Genomic DNA, 20468 nt, shown 5'->3' on the forward strand with positions numbered 1-20468 from the left:
ATTACAGATTTTTAATTTTGTATTTTATTACAGTGCTTTCAACATAATTTTTGAAAGAATGCAAAAATCATGGGGTTAAAAAGACATACCAGTCCAGTAACCTAAGCAACAACAGGGTATTTTCAAGAGGAAACGCAAACATAAGACCAAAAGATCAGATAGAAGACAAATATATCATTTTCCTGAAGTGAAGACTTAATCTGATAGTGAAAAGTTGTAGCATGTACCGAAATAGGAAAACTGGGCCATGAGAGTGGAAAGGAAAAGATATGCCAACTTGAAAAGGAGAGAAATAATAGCAAATATCCTATATGTGTTGTACTCAGTTACATTTAATGAAGTCACATCTGAGGGATGATGCTACAAAGGTTATTTTTTTAATTTATTAAATTTCTGGTTCATAATTTCAGCTGGGGTATTATTTTGTATCTATAAGTAATTGATTCTTTCCTTAATATGAATTATAAGGCTTCTCCAAACAGACTTCTCTGTTATGTTTTGTTCCTAGAATTCCTAGTGAAGTTGGCTAAGAATTCTGGGTTTTGTGGTCCCCATATACAGTATCTGAAAGGTATATAAGGCTAACATATTCTACAATCTTAGACCATCTTTTGTTTCATACATCTACTTGTTTTCCGAGCTGAAGGATTCCAGAAGTTGTTTTATTTTTAAAAATATTATTTATTGAAATATTATTGATGATATTGCTTAACAGATATGTAATCCTGAAAGTAATATATAAATAACTGTAATAAGTACATAAGTAAAATTGACAGACTGGCATATCGTGATGCTGCAAGGGACAACCTATTGCAGGACTTCACAATCCCTGGGCCGAGGCCCACTCCTGTGCCATGGAAATTTGGAATCGGGCCATGCACACAGCTCAACTCATGTACCAGCTTGCCACTCACACAGACTGGCTCCCCCTTCACCTCACCCAGCCAGGCCGCAAAGGTTGGGGGCTGCTGACCTATTGCTTTCAGCAGGCTGGGAATCTGGGAGTTACTTTCCCACACATCTAGGGGGCATCAATTTGAAGAAAACTGCAATAAACCTAAATGTCAACTGTCTAGTTGGCGAATCCACAAAACTCCTGGTACATTATTTTACCAAGAGTATAAAACTTTACTGAATAAACCACATTGGCACAGAAGAAGCAAAAGCAGCTCTGGGCTTCCCGCGCAAAAGCAAGCATAGTTCATTCCCCCTTATCCCACAGTCCATTATGTCCACCAATCTCTTCTGTTCATTTTGTTATGGGAACCAGCTGGCCACGCTGTGACATCTGTTCTGGGTGTCCTTGAGATGGGAGCAATGTCTCACGGGAACCGACGATGTTTGGATGCCATTCCCCCACTCCTTGCGTTCCATTCCAACCCCCTCCATTTTCTTTGTCAAGCTGTGAGCAAAGTGGAATATAGGTGAAAGTGCGAGTCAGTCTTGACATCAACAAATTAGAGATGGCAATTATTGCAAAATATGCTGATTAACATTCAAAAGTCAGCATGCAGGTAAGAAATATGCACAGGCTGCTGTCTTTCTGCATCATTTTTTGACCCTAGCTCGTTCCTTCAGAACAATTTTACAGGGATGTGTTTTTGGAGATGTGTGTACTCAAGCATTAAGTAAAGTTTCTCCCTGAGCATAATATGCATTTTCCCCAAACTGGTTTTTCTGGTTTGTAATCCCCTATTTTGTTTTTCTCCCCCTGAAGCCAGTAGCTGCTTGTTTGTTTTATTTAACCGTAGGCAAAGAAGCTAATACTGAACACTAAATATAATTCTTAGGATATATCTTTTCCCAATGGCTTGCCGTTGGTAGATATGCAAAAGAAAAAAGGTAAAGGAGCAGGAAAACAAAGGAAGATAAGAATAGAAGGCCTGCAAAGGAAGATCTTGGAGAGTGGTAGACAAACAATAGTTTGTCACCATTCTTTCTTCTTTTTTTATGTTGCATCTCTTCCCCCCCATTTATCCAGGGGTGGGATTCAGTTGGTTCGGACCAATTCGGGTGAACTGATAGTTATGACCAGTGGCTGGGTCTGCTAACCAGGGGTGGGTTCTACTTACCTTTACTACCGGTTCATAACGGGATCACCGATGATGACATCCGGGGCGGTGGGTGTGGCCTTCCGCCGGTTTTACTACCAGTTCTTGCGAACCGGTCCGAACCGGGGGCAACCCACCACTGCCGCCAACCCACCCCAGTACTATCCTGTCTTATGCAATTGCCGGGTTTTTGACACAGTGTGCAGGTGCGTGCACACTCACATTTTCGATTCTGGGCGAACCAGTTGTTAAATTATGTGAAGCCCATCTCTGCATCTATCAAATGTATATGCCTACCCATGTCACTGGAAGTGACTGTGGCTACTAATACTGACTATTCTGGAGATGACCTGATATTTGTAGCCTAGAATCCTTCATGTAAATGGCTTTGGAAGAATTTTGTTACACATTAATGGTTTTTTATTATTAGCGTTTGCTAAATTTTAATGAAATATTAGATCTTTCCCTCTGTCCTTTGTCAAGAAAATTGATTTAATAATTATGCCAAGAACTATTGCGAATATTCACATAATAGCCCTTAGGTTGCTAGGATCTAAAATTTAATAACATTTCTTCCTGTAATGGTTTGTTTAGGCCATTTCACTACTAGTGGTTTATTGTGCTTTCATTGCACCATACAACCATCTCTGAAGTGCCTGTCTTCATAATTATTTTTACGCGCCTTAAAAGATGCCACAAGTCACTAGTGGGAAAATATAATCATGAATGCTGCAGGGATGAACATTACAATTACATTACAATTAGAATACAATTAGGTATGCCAAGCCAAAGCCAGGTAAGCCATGTCTGCTTTCTGAAATTTAGTCATTTGGATCTGCAAAACATTTTTTATGAGTTTTTGTGATGGAAGAGTCAGGTGTGTAGGTATATCTCGGGTGGGCAAATAGAACCTTTGTAAAATAGGTTATATTACATCATTTTGAAGCATTGACAATGCACAAGCTTTAGTTTGAAAGTACGTAATATTAACACAAACAGCATATCAGTAGTATTAAGGGCAGAAGTATTCCCTGTGCTTGCCAAGTGTCTTTTTTTTAATGTTTCCTCTGTTCTTCGTATTCTAATAAAATATTTTCTTTCAACTCTTATCACGCATAGGGATAAAAAAAAAGCCTTCCATATTTATGCAACATTAAAATTAGGGTGTGTTTGTTTTTATTGGCTGACTGAAAATAACTGACTGTATGATAACAAGAATGATCAGGAAAAACGTCATTAGTTCAAAAAACAAAATGAGGGAAAAAATGTAGGATCAATCTGATGCTTCAACTGAGTGCTAGGTCTAAGTCATAGCTGCAGTTTCTGCTTTAGTACAGGTAGTCCTTAATTTACAAACAGTTAGCTTAGTGTCCGTTTGAAGTTACGACTGCATCGAAAAAAGTGACTTATTATTTTTCACACTTATGACCATTGCAGCATCCCCATGTCATGTGATTTATATTTGAATGCTTGATAACTGATTCACATTTATGATGGTTGCCGTGCCCTGGGATCATGTGATCACCTTTTAACAACCTTTTGACAAGCAAAGTCAATAACATCCATGTTATTCATTTAACAACTGCAGTGGTTCAGGTAATAAATGTGGCAAGAAAAGTTGCAAAATGGGGCAAAACTAACTTAACAAATTTCTCACTTAGCAACATATATTTTAGGCTTAATTGTGGCCATAAGTCGAGGACTACCTGTAGAAGGTACAAGGGGATCAATTCTCATTTCATTCCTTCAGAAGCCTTGATAATTAACTTCTCAAAGTTAGAACATTTTCTTTCTGAGATGCTTTCCATTATAGGGAAATATTTGAAAATGTCCTATTCTTTTCCTTTGTAGATCGGTTCGGGTCTGGATGAAGAGAGATAATGGTCAATACTGGCCAAGCATCTACCATACAATGCCATGTAAGTATTTTGTGATATAATATATTATTTTCCCCTTTATTTTTTCTCTCTGCCTTGTTCTGCATTTAAATGTTAGGAATTTACAGTTAAATAGTGCTTAACATTTGGATTTTCAGTGACACAAATTTTCAGTTTGCTCCTTTCCGATATTCTAAAAACATTGAAATAAAATATTAATAGGAGAATAAATTAATAAGTGGTGGGTTCTGTTAAATTGTATGGCAGGCCTTAACTGTACCTCAAAAGCGTGAAACGTATCTCTCAAACATAATGGTGCAGATGCAGATACTAACAGGCTTCTGCAAAAGATGAAACCAGTTTAAACTGGCATTTCTTATTAGAGCTTTCTGGAAAAGGAGCATAATTGATTTTATAGGTAGGTAATGCACGAAGCCAAGAGACTGAATGAAAGCAGTTTGTAAATTCAGTCATGTGGCTTTACAGGCAATATTGATTTACATAAATGAGGAATATAGCATGTAGAAAAGGTTGCATAAATAGCTCTGAATATATTTAGACTTAGCTGAAAATTTGATTGCTGTTCTTTTTCTTGTTTAAAATTGGAAATAAGAACAGCCTACATAGAATCCGATACCTTGAAACTATTAGAAATCCAAAAAGTTATAACAGGTGGAATATTTCTGATCTGGAGATGGCTTTCAGTTTAATTAATCTGGCATGGAAATAATCAAACAGTGCATAGCTAAAAATTATGTCAAAATGTATGTATTGCTTGATATCTTTGATAATTTTAATTTCTGGTGACCAAAAAAAACCCAGTCAAATTGATCTAAATTCTAAAACATCCATAGCTGTTACTTGTTGTTATGAAATTACCTGAAATGTTTTTATATATTCGTTGGATTTATGTTTTGCCTATATTCACTTCTGAGTTTGTATTGTATCTCAGCAGCTGTCAGAAAAAGATACAAAGCATTAGAACAGATTGTGAGAATTCCTGGCCTTAGAAACCTTTGTTACAATTCACTTGTTGACAGACACGAGCATATTCATTTGCTTGACTTGGACCTAATCTTCCATTATGAAACGATAACTGTGCCACCTTCAGGTAACCCTATCATAGAGCCCAGTAGTCACAAATAACTCTGGGAACCATTTCAAGCTCTGAGCTTAGTGGTGAGGTTTTCTGGACACCCATGTTTCCTTTCCTGGCTTTGTGTGGTTTGTTCTATGGCTCTTGTTCCTCTGTTATGCTTTGAGGTTTAGCATAGGTCTGTTTTGTTTCCCCTCGGGCTGTTTTGATTTGGATTGAAGAATCTGAAAAGGTTTGTTTTCTGTTGCACTTACATTTGACAACTTTCGGGCCGAAGAGTTAAAGTATACCAGCTTCACAATCAGTCCCTGCATGTTCTTGTGGTTATGAGTAGGTGGTGCTTGGAAGCCACAACATTCCTTCCCTCTTACTCTCACCTCTGATATACAAGCTCTATCTGAATTTTATCCGATATCCTTTTTGTCCAGCTAAAAGGTAGTTTGTGTATTTCATTCCACATCTCTGCAATTTTCTTGGCAAGGTTTTTCAGAAGTGGTTGGCCAATAGCCTTCTTCCTAGGACTGAGAAAAAGTGACTGGCCCAATTTTACCAAGCTAGTTTTGTGGCTAAGAACTCATAGTCTTCCAGTTTCTAGCTTGGTGTTTTAACCATTACATCAAGCTGTTTCATTCTAGGTTACTATTTGGCATACAAATTCTTTTTTGGGTAAGGAGGGGAGGAGTCTGGAAGAGTCATCCCAATACAAATCTGACAGGATTTGTAACAAGGTCAAGTGAATATCATCTTGCGCAAAGCATAAAATGCTTTTGACACTGCTAAAAATATAGTTGTAAGGTGGTCTAACTGTGTATGTTTCTTTTTAAATCTGTTAACAATAATAAAACATATACGGTATAACTCTCAAGTCTTTTTCGTGAAGACATAGTTTCTCCCCAGGATAACAGTTGATGGACAGTTAATAGATTTAATTCTGAAAACCTGACAGCATGGCAATATCACATGTCTTTGTACAATCTAATCTTTGTTCTCTATATCTGCATTTCTCACTTTCTCACACTGTTGTGCTAGGAACCTCTGGAGAATCTGACATTATAGGCCTCACTGTGTGTGTTTATTTTCTGAAATTGCCCACTAAATGTCTTCAACATTTAAACCACCCACCTGCCCTATCTATCCAGCAAAATATTTGATGGTTAATAACCCAAGTATTGTTGCTGACGTTTGGTCTTGTTGGAAGAAATGTGGGTTTTTCTTAAAACATTGTCACAAAAAGAATAGGCACGTTGGACTCGAGGGAAAAAAATCAACATTCATAAAGGCAAGAGCTCTATTAGATTAATGGCAAATTTCCAAAATATTGCAAGGCCTTGAGTTTCAAGAACATATCATCAGGTGGGCAAAAGTAAAAGGCATGGGTTCAGACGAATTTGCAGACTCTTCATCAGGTGGAGCTCAAGGGGGCATGGGAATTGTCTTCTGCAGGTGTGTGCTTCAACTCTCCTCTTAGGTTGCATTGTTTGTTTTTGTGTGCCTTGGGAAGCATAGAGCAGGCTGCATATCCTGAGTTCTGGGTCATGTAACCAGGTAGAGAGCACAGCATGGAGCATCCTTTTGGATTGCTGAGGCATGGGGAGAATTATTTTCTGGAAATTTTTCTCTGCAGCTCTCAACCAGTTCTGGTCCATTTTCAAACTTCAGTTTTCTTTTGCCAGCTCCTCCTCCCACAGCAAATTTGGTCCCATGCTATTCGGTTTCTGGAATGTTATTTTGCTGACACACAGGCAGTCAGATTCCTGGCCCCCTTTACATAATTTCTTTCCAAACTTTCCTTATGTTGGAAGGAATAAAATGGGAGGAGAGAGAAATAAAAAACGTGGCCGATCTCCGAACTCCGCCTGTCCCAAATTGCAGTGCTACATAGAATGGTAGAGAGCTTGAAGACATAGGATCTTGTTTGAGTCAGTATCTAAGCAGGGTTAGATTGTACTAGTTCTTTTCCCATTTAGCACAGGTGGTCCTCAACTTACGACCACAATTGAGTCCAAAATTTCCATTGCTAAGGCAGATACTAGTAGCAAAATATAATCATAAATGCTGTTAAGTAAATTTTGCCCCATTTTACGATCTTTTTTACCACATTTGTTAAGTGAATCACTGCAGTTTTTAAGTTAGGAACATGGTTGTTAAGTGAATCTGGCTTCCCCATTGACTTTGATTGTCAGAAGTTCCTAAAAAGTGATCATATGACTCCAGGACACTGCAACCATGAGAAATATGAATCAGTTGCCAAGCATCCAAAATTCGATTACGTGATCCTTGGGGGGGAGGGTGCTGGATTGGTCTTAAATGTGAAAAACGGTCATCAGTCACTTTTTTCAATACCGTTGTAACTTTGAACAGTAACTAAATGAATTGTAAATTGAGGACTACCTCTACTTGTTTGGATGAACAGAGGAAAAAAAGTTGTGAATTCCCTCTTTTTTTAAAAAAAATACAAATTCCAGTTTTTAAATTAAAAGCGTTTCCATCCTATGGGAGAAAACAGATTTGGTTTTGTGTGGAAAAGAGAAACAGCTCTTTTCCACAAATGTTGCTAATGCAAAGACTGTTGATTAAATTAAAAAAAAATGTTTTTCACTAACTTCACTATTGGCTTATTTTGTCTACATACATATAACATATTCATACTGGTAGTTCGTGGTAACTTATTTACAACTTTTTATGACTCCAAAAATTATTACAGAAATATAGTCTGAACAACTAAAATATTGCTCACTTCTTTACCCTTGTCAAATATTGTGAGCAACTCAGGATGCATAAAACATTTTGATGCTGCTAGGCTAACATGGGGTAAACAATTTCCATGAATGCTAAGCTGGCAGCAAAGTAATAAGTTAGTTGAGTGCTGTTTAGACAGTATGAAATTTCTAACTCTTTTATGAACCATGACATCTGCTTTGTTGTCTCTTTTCATCCAGACTGAATGAAGGGTTTTATTACTTAAGTCCCAGGATGGACAACTGTTTGGTAACTAAGGGCCACTAAACATTTTTCAAGGTGCAGAGGGCTACATCACCTCTGTGGGTGGGGCTGAATTTTGAGGCAATCTTTGTTTCTGAATTATGTTTCTTTTAGAACTTAAACTAAGCTGCCTTCTGTTTCTCAGCACAGCTTAGTACTGTTGTTAATTATAAGCAGTGGTTAAGAAGGAAATCTCTGCCATAACATCACTTTAAAGCAGGAGTGAAATCTACTTACCTTCCTTACTGGTTCGGAAGTGCACGCTCTTAAAACCAGGAAGTAACGACACTCAGGTGGGTGGGCAGAGCTTTGCTCCGCCATTGCTACCGGATCGCCGAACCACCCAGCATGATCGCTACCGGATCGCCTGATCCGGTCCGAACCAGGAGGATTTCACCCCTGCTTTAAAGATTTAAATGGACTGGCATTTGCAACAAGGCTTTTTCCAAAATGCATGACACCACTGGTGCATTCTGACTGGCTAATCAAGGTTGTATAGAGCCAGACATATTTATTTGTCAATCAGTAAATGTAATTGGGTCAGATTGGATTATGATGATCCTTCAGAATGGAGCATTCCCTGCTCATTTTTTATTTATTTATTTATTTATTTTATTGGATTTATATACCGCCCTACTCCCGAAGGACTCAGCCCATGTCTTCAGATTTGGTTTGTTTGTGGTGTATATCCCATCCTGCTTTGCAGTTTTATATGGAGATAATCCTTTCCCTGCCAGAAATGAAGGTATAGTTATAGTACTCACATAGTCAAGAACTCCATCTGCAAATAATAGAAACAGTTAGTCCTCGACCTATGACAATTCATTCATCCACTGTTCAAAGTTATGATGGCACTGAACAAGTGGTGGTTACAACTGGTCCTCAGAGTTCTGGCCATCCCACACTCCTGCAGTCACACAGTCGAGATCTGGGCACTTGGCAGCTGGTTCATACTTACAACCAGTTGCAGTGCCCCATGATCATGTGATTTCTGTTTGCAACCTATGCCAGTTTTCCCAGGAAGTCAATGGGGAAGCTGGCAGGGAAGCTGGCAAGGTCCTGGGGGAAGTGTTCCCTACCCATCTACTTTCCTCAGTTCTTCCACACTTGTGCTAGGCACTTGAGTACCCTTGCACACTTTCCCCAACCCATGCTCCCAAACACCTTCTCTGACCCTTATTGAAGCCATTTTTTTTCTTCTTACGGTAGTGTTTCCCACAAGTGCAGGGTCTACTTTTTTTGGAGTTTTAATCCATTGGTCGCAACATAAATGATCCTACTGGCTTGTTACCCAAGCCTGATACTTTGCATAATTTCTGACCATATTTTACAACAATTATACACTGTAATGTGGGGAAATGGATTCTCCAGAAACAGGTTCATTTAACTAGAACAACAAAAATCAGTTCCATACAATATAAAGATAAATTAACTTTGAATATAATATAACTTGCTGTAGATTTCCTGCATTCATCCTCAGAGAGAGTGGACTGCCATACAATGTGTGGGTGATTTTTTTCTTGGATGTTGACCTAGGACAGCTGTCTTCCATTTCTAAACAATTTTCTGTCATTAAATTGCATTAAGATATATCTGGGGATGGTGGACTGGCACTGTTCAATTTAGACATTTCCAAGAATTAAGAACACAGTTTTAGTTCTCTAAGAATCCACAGGGAGAAAATGGTGTAATTTTTTTTTCATTAAGTGCTTAGAGATTCTTAATTTTTCATATGGTGGATAATATTTTACAAACCTTCTCTAGCCAGAAACATGAAATTATAAGACTAATATGGCATTTTCTGTACCAGATTATTTCTTACGAGGTTTGCCATACAACACAACCTCTTTGACAGCATAGAACTGAGTCTTGCTAGGTAACCTGGTAGGTTCTTGAAAATGCACCGTTTATTTTACTGGCATAATACAGGTGGTCCTCGACTTACGACCACAATTGAGCCCAAAATTTCTGTTGCTAAGTGAAACATTTGTTAATGAGTTTTGCCCCATTTTTCGATCTTTCTTGCCACAGTTGTTAAGTGAATCACTGCAGTTGATAAGTTAGTAACCTGGTTGTTAAGTGAATCTGGCTTCCCCATTGACTTTACTTGTCAGAAAAGGGGATCACATGCCCTTGAGTCCCAGCAACGGTCATAAATATGAACCAACTGCCAAGCATCTGAATTTTGATCACATGATTATGGGGATCCTGCAGCAGTCGTAACTGAGAAAAATGGTCAGAACTCACATTTTTTCAGCACCGTTGTAACTTTGAATGGTCACTAAATGAACTGTTGTAACTGTTGTAAGTCGAGGACTATCTGTAATACAAATGTGAAGTGAAGTGAAATATATCTAAGCATTAGTATGGAAAGCGCAGCCTAGCAATTCAGGTAGTCCTTACTTAATGATTGCCTGTTTAATGACCATTTGAAATTATAATGGTGCTAACAAGTAACTTTTATCACCGGTTGTTGAACTTGTGGTCAAGTAATTGAAATTCAGGCACTTCACAATTGCCCGGTGTTTACAACCGTGAAAATGTCCTGCAGTCATGATATTACTATTTGTGTGTACTTTGCTGCCAACTTCTAACAAGCCGTCAGTGAAGAAGCTGGCAATAAAATTGTGAATTGTGATCACATAAAGTGATCTGTCACGTAATGTTTTGCTTAATGATTGCATTTCTTAGCAACAGAGTTGCTCCATTTGTGGTTGTTAAGTGAGAACTACCCAGGGGTGGGTTCTAAAAATTTTTACCGATTCTGTGGGTGCGGCTTATTTTGTGGGCATGGCTTGACGGTCATGTGACAATTCTTTAGAATTTAACAGAGGTACTGGTCTACTAGGCTTTTAACTGCTTGGAGAACTATACCAGTCTACTCATTTGTTTTTGGAGGCACTGGTCTACCCATTTATTTTTGCAGGCACCGGTCTACTCATTTGTTTTTGGAGGCACCGGTCTACTCATTTATTTTTGGAGGCACTGGTCTACCCATTTATTTTTGCAGGCACCGGTCTATTCATTTGTTTTTGGAGGCACCGGTCTACTCATTTGTTTTTGGAGGCACTGGTCTACCCATTTATTTTTGCAGGCACCGGTCTATTCATTTGTTTTTGGAGGCACCGGTCTACTCATTTGTTTTTGGAGGCACTGGTCTACCCATTTATTTTTGCAGGCACCGGTCTATACATTTGTTTTTGGAGGCACCGGTCTACTCATTTGTTTTTGGAGGCACTGGTCTACCCATTTATTTTTGCAGGCACCGGTCTATTCATTTGTTTTTGGAGGCACTGGTCTACCCATTTATTTTTGCAGGCACCGGTCTACTCATTTGTTTTTGGAGGCACCGGTCTACTCATTTGTTTTTGGAGGCACTGGTCTACCCATTTATTTTTGCAGGCACCGGTCTATTCATTTGTTTTTGGAGGCACCGGTCTACCACCACACTGCCTTTTAACACTGATCAGCTGTAGGGCGGCCCTTTGAAGCCCTGCGGCAAGAGTTTAAAAGTTTTTCTCCTATCTCAGAGTGAGTGTGTACGGCGGGGGAATTTGAAAACTTTTTGTTTTCTTTTGGGGAGGAAACAAGTAACCTAAACCTAGCATATGAAACCCATTTTATTCTTTTAAGCTCTGAGCGCTCTCCCAAAACATTCCCTGGCATATCTATGTTTGAGGTGGGCTCAGCATATTCTGCAAAGCATTGATTACTCTGCTCCCTTTAGGGCCTTTTTGTGTATGATAAAATGTCAACATTTAATTATAATTTAAAACATTTAAAAGTCTCCTTTGAGTCAAACTTGACTTCTGGAGACTACATGGAAAGGTGTCCTAGCAACAGCACTAAAAAGGCTAGCCAATCATCATTACATTTTGTGTTTTATTGATTGTATTGCATTTTATTTGATTGTCGTGAGCTCCCTAGAGTCTCTGAGAGTCAGGTGGTTTACAACTTTAATAAATCATTATGGTTGCTCACACAGTCAGCCAGATTTTAAACTTGGCATTTTGTCCACCTATTGAGTCCTTCAGGAATCATATTGGCAAATAACTACATTAACGTATTTTATGAGCAAAGCACTCCTTCTCAGCCAGTCCACAAAACCCAACTATTGCTCATTTCACATAGCTTATTCCTGTGCCACATGTTTAGTTTTTTTGGTATGGATCTCAGGGATGGAATAAAAAGCATATAAAATCTTTGTTGGTGAATGTTTTAAATCTATTTAAAAGCAACATGTAGTGCATACTAGATTGCTTGCCCTGCTTCTTCCCTTCCACCCATTTTGAACTGGAATAAAATAGGCAAGAGAAACCTTATCTGTTCATAAGCAATGAAATAAGAGAGTTCAGTGTCACAACATTGCTTTTATTTTCCAGCTCCATGTTCCTGCATGTTTGTTAACCCCGAAACAAGAAGATTATCTGTTGGTCTTGACAATGGTACAGTCTCAGTAAGTACTTATAATTAAGATATAATTCTGATTAAGATTTGAATTCCTGGAGTTGCAAAACACAATTGAATTATGGTTTTGGATAGGGATTATAACCCCACACTAGACCACATGGGGTGCATGCAAAGGTTTCTGGTTTACCCTTTTGTTATACACAAATAAGCTTGTAAAAGACCTTCAGGTTTTGAGAAATGGCTGGATTTCAATTCCCAGCTGTCCTAACCAGGTAATGGTAAGGGATACTGGGAATTGTAGTGCATTTGAAGGCCATAGATTCCCGTCTCTTAAATGTAGGTAGTACTGAGCTGAGGCAGACATATGTTGTATAGATTACTATGTAGATTATTACCTGAATTCATTTCTCTTGAGACAGGATAAACAAGGGTGCTTGGATTTCACCCTTCTGCATCTTTGGCAATTATGATCATGTTCTCAAACTCTGGAATATTACTGCACACTTGTATAATGCTATATTGGTGATTTAAATGTAAGGTCTTGGTGAGATACTGTATATCTGTCATTGTGGAAGGAATGCAGCCATTAATGAAGTTATTAATACCGTCTTTTAGACATCCCCTGATAATAAGCCCAATCGGGCTTTTGAGTGCATGCGCTAAAATAAGCCCCCCCCAAAAAATAAGCCCTCCCCCAAAATATTAAAACACATGCGCAGCCGGTCCCCGCCATTTCCTTTGGTTAGGGATAGGGAGACAGAGCTAGAAATCAGGTAAGATGGCAAGAGGAGCCCCGTCTTGCTCCATGCACCCCAAAATAATAAGACCTCCCCCAAAATAATGCCAAGCATTTATTTCAGGGTTCAAAAAAATATATGATGGTCTTATTTTCGGGGAAACACTAGGGTTTCTGCTTCTCCTTTTCATACACAGAATTTTTAGAGCAATCAGACAGAACCACGCATAATTAAAAATGCTGTTAAAAGGGCCATTAAGTAGGCAACAAAACTGCTGCAAAATGTAAAAGCAGCATCCTGTAAAAACAGTTTAAAAATAATTCAAAAGATTAACTTTCATAGATTACACTCAGTTGGCAGCCGAACATCTCTATGCTTGATCCTTTCAATTCAAGTTTCTGAAACATTCTTCCCTCAACTAATGGTAAACTAGTGGTAAAATTGTATTAAAGGTGCAATTCTATGTATGTTAGAAGTAAACCTCTTTATGTCCAATTAGATTTACACAATTATGTAAAGAATTTCAGGCTGATTGCTATGTTGCAAGTATGTTTTTTTTAAAGAAAATTTACCAGGTTGCAAAACATAGGGCTGAGGGTGAGGGGAAAAAAAAACCAAGCAAAATCAACTATCAGATTATTAGCTTTTCTTAAAGTTACAAGTTCTTATGCTTTTTCCTACAGTATAAATAGCATAACAAAAGACAAGTCCTAAAGTCAGCTAATTCTTCAGCTGAGCTGGAATGATTCCATGTTCTCACTTCATGTTATTTCCTCCTTTCTTGGAGTGGAATAGTTGGCTAGTGAATTAGGTTGGAGGAACTAGAACCCAAGAATCACTCCTCAGATCCCTCACTTTGGCCATGCTGGTTGGGAGTTGCAATTGAGTCAGCTGCTTTGAGGCTTTTAAGTACAACTGGGACAGAAAACAGCATAGGAAAATGACTAAAGATCCAGGCAATTAGAATCACCAAGTGTTGCACAATTGATGACTAAGCAATTACAAAGTAAACAAAGTTATTATTAACACCATAGCCAAAATGGCATTCTTCTTCTTCTTTTTGTACCATATCCGTCGGATGGCACAAGATGTTGGCGATGTTGGCAATCGGAAGGTGGCGATCATGTTAGCGATCCTATTTTTATCAACAGCCGCATGAAAAAGTGCTTCTGAGTTTTGTCCAAACCAGTTCCCTAGATTTTGACAAAATGGCATATGAAGACTATATAGATAATCTTTGATTTGCGACCACAATTGGGACCAGAATTTCTATTGCTGAGCAAGATGGTTGTTAAGTGAATCACACCCAATTTTACAACCTTTTCTTGACATTTTTGTTAAGCACATTACTGCAGTCATTAAATGAATCATGTAGTTGTGAAGTAAATCTGGATTCCCCCATTGACTTTGCTTGTTAGAAGTTGCCTGGGAAAGTCACAAATGGTGACCACATGACCCCATGACATGGCAACTATGGTAAATGCATGCTGGTTGCCAGGAGCCCAAATTTTGACCCCTTGACCCGGGGCTGCTGTGACTGTTGTAAGTACGAATAAAGTCATTTTTGTTTTAGTGCCATTGTAAGTTAGAATGGTTGCTAAACAAATGGTTGTAAGTTGAGGACTACCTATAAACCGTGCTTCAGTGACCAAATATTTTGGGTAAAGTAATTGGCAGATTGAATCAGAAGAAAACAATATTACAGGATGTCAACACAAGAATTCAAAATAGAAAAAGTTGAATAATAATTAGAAGAAACCATTCTAAAATAACCATTTACCTTTTAAAGTATAACAGTACAAAATTAAAGAAGCTAGGAGAAAAAGAGGTAGTTCTATTTTTAAGGAGGCCTTGATGACAAAGCTTTGATGAAAATTTTATGTGTGTATAAGTATGTATGTATGTATAATATGTATGTATGTAGTAATTTCTCCAAAACAGAAAGAAGATCAAATCAGTAGGATATTAGTAGTTTATTTGCACATGTGGAGAAATGGGCAGCACATAAGACTACAAAGGAATGTTGACTGGATCCTTAGGCAACAGCTAAGTTCGTTTCATGCCTGTGCTGTTTTTTTCCAGGCTCTTGTGTAAACTTAAATTCTGTGACAGCAACATTGTGCAATTTTCTTTTTGTTCCCTATTCCCCCTTTTATTAAGCAAATCTGTGGAAGGCTGCCTGCTTTCCACTTGCAAATGTGCTGCAATGTGCTGAGTTTCTTTTCTGTTTCCTGTCCCCTCAGGAGAGGCAACTCAAATATGCTAATATTTTTAGAAGGTTTGGCAGGGTGGGAAGCAAGAGGGACATTTTCAGAGTCCCTTTTTCTCCTCCCTGAGCTTGCTGCAACTTATTTTTCAGGGAACCATTTATGCATCCTCAGAACGTTTGAAACAATTGATTCTTGTACCACATTTGTCAGTTTGTCTTAGCAGATGCTTGTACCAGCATTTCTTGAAAGAATAACATCAATTTGTCATCTTGAGGTTCAATCTGGCTGCTTTGTAAGAGGCATTTCTGTGTAAAGCTTTGAACTCTGGAAAATCCTGATCACGTTGCCTCTTCCCCTGTCCTTTAAGGCAAGGGACTTGTCTGATAGATTAATTTTTGTTCTTTTTTTTCCTTGAAGAGAAGTACCACACATGTAAACATTTTTAAACAATATTCTTATTAATTACAGGTAGTCCTCGACTTACAATAGTTAATTTAGTGCCTGTTTGAAGTTACAATGGTACAGGAAAAAGTGACTTATGACCATTTTTCACATTTATGACCATTGCAGCATCCCCATGGTCATGAAAACAAAGTTCAGATGCTTGATAACTGACTCATATTTATGACGGTTGCAGTGTCCTGGGGTTAGGTGATCATCCCTTGTAACCTTCTGACAAGCAAAGTCAATGGAGAAGCCATTGTTCTTGAGAATCTGTAGTTGTTAAGTGTTACTATTACTAACTTAACAACTATTGTGATTCACTTAACTAGTGTGGCAAGAGGGATGGTAAAATGGGGCAAAATTCACTTAACAACTGTCTCACTTAGCAACAGAAATTTTGGGCTCAATTGTAGTCATAATTTGAGGACTACCTGTATTCTACTTATCCAAGCTGGATATATATCTCCCCTCTTGAAGAAGCTTCATTCCTCATATGTAGCAGAATAATGTGTATCTTAGACTGCAGTAAATTAAGCCGAGTGGGGGTATTAACTGAGTTTCAAAAAGCAAAACAAAAACTAAAGATTTCCCTGTCAGTCATGTTCAATTCCAAGTGGAGGTGTTCATCTCCGTTTTTTGGCCGAGGAAGCCAGCATTGTCTGAAGACATTTTCTGTGGTTATATGGCCAGCCTGGCTATGTGCCAAAACACAGAATGCTGTTACCTTCCCACTAAAGTGGTACCTATTTTGTCTACTCACATTTGCATGTTTTCAAACTGCTAGGTGGGGCAGGAATACACCTGCATACATACAATAAATACAGACAACAAAAAACATACAATCCATATATACAGTACATGTCATTAAAATACAATAAGAATATATACAATACAAAGGAATGCACAAGCTAATAATAGTATCCAAATAACAAAATTGGCCATCTGTGGTCTTGACTTGCATTTTTTTTCCCACTCCAGTATAACGGTTTTGATGATGCTGGAGTTCATTAGCACAGTCAAAATGCAGCAATAATAATTGTCCTAATAGAAAAGCATATTTGTAGCTTAGAGTTGAACTGTGGGGTCCTTGGTGCTCTCTGAGCTTGGCATTATATTGCCTCATTAACATTCTTTTAAGTAAAAGTCGCTGGTTTTTAATTTTGCTAATTTTTTTCTATTGCTCCATGCTATCTTCCTTTACATTTGACTTCTTTCTTGTCATCCTATGATGATGAATAAACTCTACATAACTGTAAACATCATCCCTTTCTCTGTATACAGTGGTATCTCGGTACTTGACATTAAGTGATCCGGGAAGCATGACGGGTACTAAAAACTATGAGTGCCAAACAAACGACATTATCCTTTGTTTTGGCTGGGAAAAACTTTCTGTCTGCCCTTTTTCCTATGTCAGTGACCTTCCCAGCATGGCTGTCTTCCTGTCGCCATCTGCAGCCATCCCCCTCTTCCTTTTGCAGCTGCCAAAGACTAAAGAAGCTACAAGTAATAGGACAACATTTTTGCATCAAAATGCATCGAGTACCTAATTCGACAAGTTTTGAAACGGTCGAATACCGAGGTGCCACTGTACTTCTAAAAAATTGGAACAATTTCTAGCAATGGTAGCAGCTTAATCACTATCCTGTCATTGCCTACTAGCTCTTGTTTTTATTTTCTCTAAGGTTTGTCTTGACTAGTTTCAACTTTTCATCATAAACTTTCCATCGGCTTCTTTTTTTAGCAAAAGTCCTATAATTAAGTAACTATGGAGAATCTGATTTAAATGAATCATTATCAATTGTGCCTATGAAATGCTTCTCTCAGTATGACACAGGAAAGCCTTCTCCAGTCTGAGTGGATAAAATAGTAGATTAGCAATTGCTGATTATTCACTACTGGTAGAGATAATTGGGTATAAACAGATCGCTACCATCTGCCAGTACTCTTATCTAAGCATATACTAGGCAGAAAGAGCAGCATCATTTCCTTGAAGTTGCAGGAAGCTTCAGTTTCTTTAATTAATAGCTTATCAAATATATCACAAGCAGGTGGGTTTCCATAACATACTAAGACAAAACTAGCAAATCACATTCCACCTTAATGCCAATTTGGTCTAGTGGTTAAAACTAGGCACCAGGAGAGTGTGAGTTCTAGTCCTGCCAAAATTGGGGCTTAGTATTAAAGGTGGGATATAAATAAATGTGAAGTCCCTCTATGAGTCAATCATCCCCAATCTAGTGCTCTCTGGGAATATTAGAAATCCTAGCATTTGCTATCAGCATTTTGGGAATTGTAGTTCAAACACATTTCGAGAATCCTAGGCCGAATCTTATGTTTGCCACATACACCTTAAAAATATCTCTAGATTTTGTTTCTTTTCTGAGAAGAACAAGTTTGCTATGTAGATGTTATACAGGAAAACCGGGATTTCCAAGCCGTATTTACATTTTTCACAGATACCTGATTTTGTGGGGTGGGGAGGTTACGGTTGAAAAGGTCATATTTGTCTCATTCTGACCTGAGATGCCTTCAGAATTTTCAGACAAGCCAAATGAATCAGAGGTGAAGAACATGTCTCTTTCACTGGAATTTAAAGGGAATAGGATCCAAAACGATTGGCACAAAATGATAAATTCTTGGATTTTAACAAGAAATGTTACATTGCAAACTAGATATTTAATACATTCTAAAGTGGCTACTCTGTTATTTTCCAGGAATTTATTTTATCAGAAGATTACAACAAGATGACAGCAGTTAAAAGTTACCAGGGTAAGAGATGCAGTTGGTATTTTAAGAGGAAAAAAAAACCCCTCCAGATTTATTTGTCCTTATTTCACAGCCTACAAAAGCAATCAATACTGTAGACTGTTTTTTTTAAATAGTTCTGGCTGTTTTCTGGCATAATGCATATTTTAGGGTGGTTTTTAATTTTTTAATTAAAGTTGCTACCTGCAAACATAATTGTTTGCATTATCTCCATTATTAAGTTCCAAGGCTATGAATTATACCATACTTTTGCTACTATTGTGAGAAAAGTTTGAAACACTATCACCTTTCCAAATTATTTTTTTTTCAAGAATCTATGTTAAATTCATCACAGGACTACCAGATCTTCAACTTCTTGCATTTGTTTGGAATGGCAAGCGAAATCTCTTTATGACTTTAAAACAAGTTGTGGTCAAATGAAGAAGGGGGGTGGGGGGTTGGTGTGTCTTCATTTTTTCTTCTTTGCAGCTCAACACCTTTGAATGATTGGGTGTTTTTTCACATCTCATATACATTTCAGCCTTTAGTCTCAGTCAATAACATGAATAAATTGCTATTAGAAGAAATCAATTTAATGTACAATGCTTGGTTCCAAGTGTAGCCACTTATATTACTTACACTGATTCCAGAATACCATACCTTCTACATTTCCTGGTCTAAAGATGTTTTTCAAGTCTTTGTGTCTGGAAATAATGGAACAAAGAGAGAGAGCAGAGATATTCTGAGAAGTTTATCAATGCGAAGAAAATGTGTGGTTTAAGAATTCAAAGAGTGAATAATTAGAAAAGTAGTTTGCTAAATCTGTAAGCGGTGATTATTTAATAATGACCGGATTTTCTCTTAATGAACACTTCTTTAGGTCTGGGCCTTCAAAAGCATTCGTTTTAAATGTCATATGAAAAGAAAGCAAGGGATTTTGTGCAGTCCTCTAGATATTTGGACTACAACTCCTTAGGCAGCATGGTTTGTGGTCTTTGTTTTATTAGGATTTTATTGCTCAAATCCAATAAAGGCAGTTCACCATGAAGGCTTCTGCTGGAACAAATACTGCAGTCTGATCAAAGAGCTGTCAGTAATACTGTATAACAGTAGAACCTGCTGAAGGTACCGTATTTTCCGGCGTATAAGACGACTGGGCATATAAGATGACCCCCGACTTTTCCTGTTAAAATATAGGGTTTGGGCTATGCTCACCGTATAAGACTACCCCTCTTCCAACGCACACCAAATAAAAATTAAAAAACATCAACTGGCTCACCCACAATGTAAAAGCAGCTGTGCTAGACCCAAAATGGCCCCTGCAACAAGCAGGAACCTCACACAGCCACAAAAAGCCCAAAAAACAGCTTTCACACTTTACACACACAAAATTCCACATACAGCTTTGTGAGATTTTGTGTGTTTGTGTAGTTAGAGTGAAACACTACAAAAACACACTAAATCTCAGAAAGCTGCACAAATATTATTTTATTTTTATTTTTATATGAAAACTAAATTTAAAACTTCCTAAACTTTAAATGGCTAGGTCTAAAAAAGAACAACTAAAAAAAAACCCAATTAACTATTTTTTTTAAAGCTCCCAAAGGGGAAAAAAACTTACCCAATAGAACAGGGGTCTCCAACCTTGGCAACTTTAAGACTTGTAGACTTCAACTCCCAGAATTCCTCAGCCAGCTTTGTTTTGCTGGCTGAGGAATTCTGGGAGTTGAAGTCCACAACTCCCTGCCTGCTTGATTGCAGGCAGGGAGTGGCTTGCTGATGGAATGGATTCAGGCAAGCAAAGCAAGGCAAGCGTTGCAATTAGCAGCTAAGGTAAGCAAGCTGGAGGGAGAAAACTTTTTTCCTTTTACAGGGCTCTGGTGATCCCAGCTGCGTTGCCTGATTGGCAGGCAACG

At 38.0% G+C, this 20468-nt stretch overlaps 1 protein-coding gene across 1 annotated transcript in view; it reads left to right on the forward strand.

Moving 5' to 3' along the window:
• The window catches only part of WDFY2 (WD repeat and FYVE domain containing 2), a 48988-nt gene that overhangs the window by 17531 nt on the left and 10989 nt on the right, over nucleotides 1–20468 (forward strand). Inside the window, exons 2-4 of the mRNA XM_070955885.1 lie at nucleotides 3903–3970; nucleotides 12389–12462; nucleotides 18522–18576. Of these exons, the coding sequence (XP_070811986.1) occupies nucleotides 3903–3970; nucleotides 12389–12462; nucleotides 18522–18576 (197 nt within the window). The remainder of the gene's footprint in view (nucleotides 1–3902; nucleotides 3971–12388; nucleotides 12463–18521; nucleotides 18577–20468) is intronic.

This window comes from Pituophis catenifer, unplaced genomic scaffold (genome assembly GCF_029215685.1).
Source record: "Pituophis catenifer annectens isolate HBS135680 unplaced genomic scaffold, rPitCat1.0.hap2 SCAF_1, whole genome shotgun sequence".
In the NCBI taxonomy this organism is placed as follows: domain Eukaryota; kingdom Metazoa; phylum Chordata; class Lepidosauria; order Squamata; family Colubridae; genus Pituophis; species Pituophis catenifer.